This window comes from Colossoma macropomum, unplaced genomic scaffold (genome assembly GCF_904425465.1).
Source record: "Colossoma macropomum unplaced genomic scaffold, Colossoma_macropomum, whole genome shotgun sequence".
Classification (NCBI taxonomy): Eukaryota; Metazoa; Chordata; class Actinopteri; order Characiformes; family Serrasalmidae; genus Colossoma; species Colossoma macropomum.
Window position 1 is genome coordinate 110,354 of NW_023494819.1, and position 6,310 is coordinate 116,663.

General features: G+C 37.3%; 1 protein-coding gene across 1 annotated transcript; it reads left to right on the top strand.

The window, feature by feature from the left end:
• Positions 1–247: 247 nt before the first annotated feature.
• On the top strand, positions 248–6,274 carry LOC118800152 (butyrophilin-like protein 8; the record flags this gene model as incomplete). The annotated part of the gene is made up of 4 exons (XM_036560316.1): positions 248–414; positions 521–571; positions 5,567–5,932; positions 6,042–6,274. Coding segments are annotated over exons 1-4 (678 nt in total), but the record flags the coding sequence as incomplete, so codon positions are not given.
• Between the last annotated feature and the right edge of the window lie 36 nt (positions 6,275–6,310).

Here is a 6,310-nt window from a genome sequence, read left to right on the forward strand (position 1 = left end):
CATTCTGTGGTGGAGAGAGACTGAACAGTGTTTGGAGATGTTAAGTTCCATAGCGCGTTCACACTGAGTGTGGGAACTGACGAGAAATATTAGCAGAGCTACACACTGAGAGAGTTTATTGTACAGCAGCATCGACGGTTTTAGAAATGACTGTTACTGTATTCCAGAGTCAGTGGGGGAGTTGAGTGAGAGAGTGAAACCACGCAACCTTCAGACACACACACACACACACACACACACACACACACACATCTTATCAACAGCACACTGCTGTCGCACGTTGGCTGAGGCGTTGGGTTTTTACCAGTTCTGTTTTTTCAGTAGCTGCTTTAGTGTGACTTGATAGAACTTTATACAAGTTAATTCCTTGAAGGGAATGAACTGAAATGGTTCAAAGTCATTTAGAGTCCTCAGGTGAGTGCGTGTTAAAGTGTGTTAAGTTCAGCACTGATTGAGTTTTAGTGTAGGTATCTGTGATCAGCTGTGCTCGGTGAACTGAACTGTTGTTCTTGTGTTTCAGAAATGAAGGGTGTTTGGGTGATGATGCTGTTCCTCCGCTGCGCTCTTTCAGGTACAGTAACTCTATAATACGGGTAGTTGTAATAGTTTTAAGAGACGTCTTGCAAAACTCTGAACAACATAGATGTGCAACGTATTTTAAATTATATCAGAAGCACCATTTTAGGCATTTTAAATTTGACCCTCAGTGGATGCAAGTAACATAGTTGAGTCGCACTATGTTTATTTCAAGGCAGGGGTACAAAATTCTATTGAAAGCATGAAGAATTCAATGATAAAACAATACATTCTAGATTCATACAAAATACTCAATTCATTTAAAATTTACTAACAAGGAAAACAAAAACAAACATTACAACATGTTTCCCACAGTGCAAATTTAAAGCTTATTGAGTATTTTGTATGAATTTAGTGTTTTATCATTCATCATTAATTGGTGCTTTTAATTCATACATTCAGAATTAATTTAGAAAAACTCAGCTCATATAGAACAGTCTAAATATTTTATATTACACTGACAAATTTGACAGTTTTATCAAAAGTGACAAAGAAGTACAGAACTGTTCTTTACTTGTTTCTCTTAATCACTGTCAGAAATAAAGGTTCTGTGCAGGTAGATTTTTCATTTGTCAAAGTACAAACAATGTAAATGTTCCCTCAAAAGTTCTAGAGTGGTTTTAAGGTCTGATTGTGCACCTTAAATAAGTTTTTCCAGGTGAAAAGTTTGTATTTGTACCTTTTCATAACCGAATGTTTTAAAACAGAACAGTAAAATAAAAGCCTGGAGGCGAGACGGGGTGTGTGGAGTCAGTACAGCTTAGAACACATCATTCAGTGGATTATGGTTCAGTTATGTTCCCTTACTAAAGTACTGAGATGGACCCTTGAGGGTCCCACCCCAGTGACAGTTTACTACCTTTTTTTCTGAGAATGTAGTAGAGAAACAAGTAAAGAACAGTTTTTAAAGTAGTGTTTTTGTAATCAGTTAAAACTAGCATATGGGTCCAGGTGAAGTCTAACCTAAAAGCTAAATATTAAGTAATAATACAGTAACTTCAATAAGTAACTAACATGTATTAAAATGAATGTGCATATAAATGCCCTTCGTGCAGTATTAGAGGCTCGCCGAGCCCTGTATCTTGGCTGTTTGTCAGTTGCTGACATCTATTAAAAACTACTGGATTTTTAAAAAATGTGTTGATGGAGAAAGTAAAGTGTGAAAAAAATAAGTGGACATTTACCACAGTGTGGTCAGTATGCTTAGCACAGAAGAACATGAGGTTATGTGATGCTGTTCACATGGTACTGAGGTACTGTGGAGAATGAGAAAATCAAATTAGAAATATTATTTTTATTTAGTATTTAAACTTTGAACTTGAAATAAATAAAAATAGTTGTTTTTGACTTATTTTGAAACCAACACATCCTGAAGTGAAAAACAGACAGCAAATATTGTCAATTTAGGAATACAGTGTCAAATTTCAAGCTAAATGAAGCTCAGGATGCACGTAATGTTTGAGGGATATTAAAACATGCTTTTGATTAATATGTAAAATATGACATTTTTGAAGAAAATAAACTAAATATAATTATTATCAATGGACATGGAATGTACCCCAACTTATAGAATGACTCACTCAATAATCTGATAAGTGGATGATTGGTGATGGTGATTGAGTAGATTATCTGTGTTGTGTGTGAATAGATTATCTGTGTTGTGTGTGTTTGAGTAGATTATCTGTGGTGTGTGTGTGTGATTGAGTTGATTATCTGTGGTGTGTGTGATTGAGTAGATTATCTGTGGTGTGTGTGATTGAGTAGATTATCTGTGGTGTGTGATTGAGTAGATTATCTGTGGTGTGTGATTGAGTAGATTAGCTGTGGTTTGTGTGTGTTATTGAGTAGATTATCTGTGGTGTGTGTTTGAGTAGATTATCTGTGGTGTGTGATTGAATAGATTATCTGTGGTTTGTGTGTGTTATTGAGTAGATTATCTGTGGTGTGTGTGTTTGAGTAGATTATCTGTGGTTTGTGTGTGTTATTGAGTAGATTATCTGTGGTGTGTGTGTTTGAGTAGATTATCTGTGGTGTGTTATTGAGTAGATTATCTGTGGTTTGTGTGTGTGATTGAGTAGATTATCTGTGGTGTGTGTGATTGAGTAGATTATCTGTGGTGTGTGTGTTTGAGTAGATTATCTGTGGTGTGTGATTGAGTAGATTATCTGTGGTGTGTGTTATTGAGTAGATTATCTGTGGTGTGTGTGATTGAGTAGATTATCTGTGGTGTGTGTGATTGAGTAGATTATCTGTGATGTGTTTGTGATTGAGTAGATTATCTGTGGTGTGTGTGTGATTGAGTAGATTATCTGTGGTGTGTGTGTTATTGAGTAGATTATCTGTGGTGTGTGTGATTGAGTAGATTATCTGTGGTGTGTGTGTGATTGAGTAGATTATCTGTGGTGTGTTATTGAGTAGATTATCTGTGGTGTGTGTTATTGAGTAGATTGTCTATGGTGTGTGTGATTGAGTATATTATCAGTGTTGTGTGTGATTGAGTAGATTATCTGTGGTGTGTGTGATTGAGTAGATTATCTGTGGTGTGTGTGATTGAGTAGATTATCTTTGGTGGTGTGTATGATTGAGTAGATTATCTGTGGTGTGTGTGATTGAGTAGATTATCAGTGTTGTGTGTGATTGAGTAGATTATCTGTGGTGTGTGTGATTAAGTAGATTATCTGTGGTGTGTGTGTGTGTGATTGAGTAGATTATCTGTGGTGTGTGTGTGTGATTGAGTAGATTATCTGTGGTGTGTGTGATTGAGTAGATTATCTGTGGTGTGTGTGATTGAGTAGATTATCTGTGGTGTGTATGATTGAGTAGATTATCTGTGGTGTGTGTGATTGAGTAGATTATCAGTGTTGTGTGTGATTGAGTAGATTATCTGTGGTGTGTGTGTTATTGAGTAGATTATCTGTGGTGTGTGTGATTGAGTAGATTATCTGTGGTGTGTGTGATTGAGTAGATTATCTGTGGTGTGTGTGTGTGTGTCTTATTGAGTAGATTATCTGTGGTGTGTGTTTGAGTAGATTATCTGTGGTGTGTGTGTTATTGAGTAGATTATCTGTGGTGTGTGTGATTGAGTAGATTATCAGTGTTGTGTGTGATTGAGTAGATTATCTGTGGTGTGTGTGATTGAGTAGATTGTCTGTGGTGTGTATGATTGAGTAGATTATCTGTGGTGTGTGTGATTGAGTAGATTATCAGTGTTGTGTGTGATTGAGTAGATTATCTGTGGTGTGTATGATTGAGTAGATTATCTGTGGTGTGTGTGATGGAGTAGATTATCTGTGGTGTGTGTGATTGAGTAGATTATCTGTGGTGTGTGTGTGTGTCTTATTGAGTAGATTATCTGTGGTGTGTGTTTGAGTAGATTATCTGTGGTGTGTGTGTTATTGAGTAGATTATCTGTGGTGTGTGTGTTATTGAGTAGATTATCTGTGGTGTGTGTGATTGAGCAGATTATCTGTGGTGTGTGTTATTGAGTAGATTATCTGTGGTGTGTGTGATTGAGTAGATTATCTGTGGTGTGTGTTATTGAGTAGATTATCTGTGGTGTGTGTGATTAAGTAGATTATCTGTGGTGTGTGTGTGTGATTGAGTAGATTATCTGTGGTGTGCGTGTGTGATTGAGTAGATTATCTGTGGTGTGTGTGTGTTATTGAGTAGATTATCTGTGGTGTGTGTGATTGAGTAGATTATCTGTGGTGTGTGTTATTGAGTAGATTATCTGTGGTGTGTGTGTTATTGAGTAGATTATCTGTGGTGTGTGTGATTGAGCAGATTATCTGTGGTGTGTGTGATTGAGTAGATTATCTGTGGTGTGTGTGATTGAGTAGATTATCTGTGGTGTGTGTGTTATTGAGTAGATTATCTGTGGTGTGTGTGATTGAGCAGATTATCTGTGGTGTGTGTTATTGAGTAGATTATCTGTGGTGTATGTTATTGAGTAGATTATCTGTGGTGTGTGTTATTGAGTAGATTATCTGTGGTGTATGTTATTGAGTAGATTATCTGTGGTGTGTGTGTGATTGAGTAGATTATCTGTGGTGTGTGTTATTGAGTAGATTATCTGTGGTGTGTGTTATTGAGTAGATTATCTGTGGTGTGTGTTATTGAGTAGATTATCTGTGGTGTGTGTGTTATTGAGTAGATTATCTGTGGTGTGTGTGATTGAGTAGATTATCTGTGGTGTGTGTGTTTGAGTAGATTATCTGTGGTGTGTGATTGAGTAGATTATCTGTGGTTTGTGTGTGTTATTGAGTAGATTATCTGTGGTGTGTGTTATTGAGTAGATTATCTGTGGTGTGTGATTGAGTAGATTATCTGTGGTGTGTGATTGAGTAGATTAGCTGTGGTTTGTGTGTGTTATTGAGTAGATTATCTGTGGTGTGTGTTTGAGTAGATTATCTGTGGTGTGTGATTGAATAGATTATCTGTGGTTTGTGTGTGTTATTGAGTAGATTATCTGTGGTGTGTGTGTTTGAGTAGATTATCTGTGGTTTGTGTGTGTTATTGAGTAGATTATCTGTGGTGTGTGTGTTTGAGTAGATTATCTGTGGTGTGTTATTGAGTAGATTATCTGTGGTTTGTGTGTGTGATTGAGTAGATTATCTGTGGTGTGTGTGATTGAGTAGATTATCTGTGGTGTGTGTGTTTGAGTAGATTATCTGTGGTGTGTGATTGAGTAGATTATCTGTGGTGTGTGTTATTGAGTAGATTATCTGTGGTGTGTGTGATTGAGTAGATTATCTGTGGTGTGTGTGATTGAGTAGATTATCTGTGATGTGTTTGTGATTGAGTAGATTATCTGTGGTGTGTGTGTGATTGAGTAGATTATCTGTGGTGTGTGTGTTATTGAGTAGATTATCTGTGGTGTGTGTGATTGAGTAGATTATCTGTGGTGTGTGTGTGATTGAGTAGATTATCTGTGGTGTGTTATTGAGTAGATTATCTGTGGTTTATTAAATGTTCTGTTTCTCTTTTACAGAGAAGTTTGAGGTTGTGGGTCCAGATGCTCCTGTTGTAGCTACACCTGGTTCTGATGTTGTTCTGCCGTGTTCTGTTCGACGCTTTAATCATACGTCCAGTTTGAGTGCTGTGGATATGAACATTAAGTGGACCAGATCAGACCTGGGAGGCCCTCTAGTGCATTTCTATGGAAATCATAAAGACATGAACACCAGACAGATTCCTCATGTCAGAGGGAGAACAGCTCTGTTTAAAGAGGAGCTACAGAACGGCAACGTCTCACTGAGACTGAGTAAAGTTAACGTTTTTGATGAAGGACAGTACAAATGTAGTGTTGAGTCCAGATTCTGGTACAGTGATTTCTCCTTTAACCTTACTGTTGAAGGTAAAAAATTATGTTGCAATTTTAATTAATGTTTAAAATTGGAATGAGGCTGTATTTAAAAGGATGTGATGCCACTCTGACTCATATTTTGATTCCTTCTTTAATCCAGTTATTGGAACACGTCCAGTGATCACAGTGGAGAGCTATGATAGTAACTCTGAACAGTTCAGTTTACTGTGTGAATCTAAAGGCTGGTGGCCTGAGCCTGATCTTCAGTGGCTGGACAGTGAAAGAAACATTCTGACTGCAGGAGATACAGAGTCACACAGAGATGCTGGGCTGTTCATTGTGAATCTCCACATCACTTTACATCGCCGTGACATCGACACGTTCTACTGCAGAGTGACACTGAGACGCCACACAAAGGAGACAAAGATC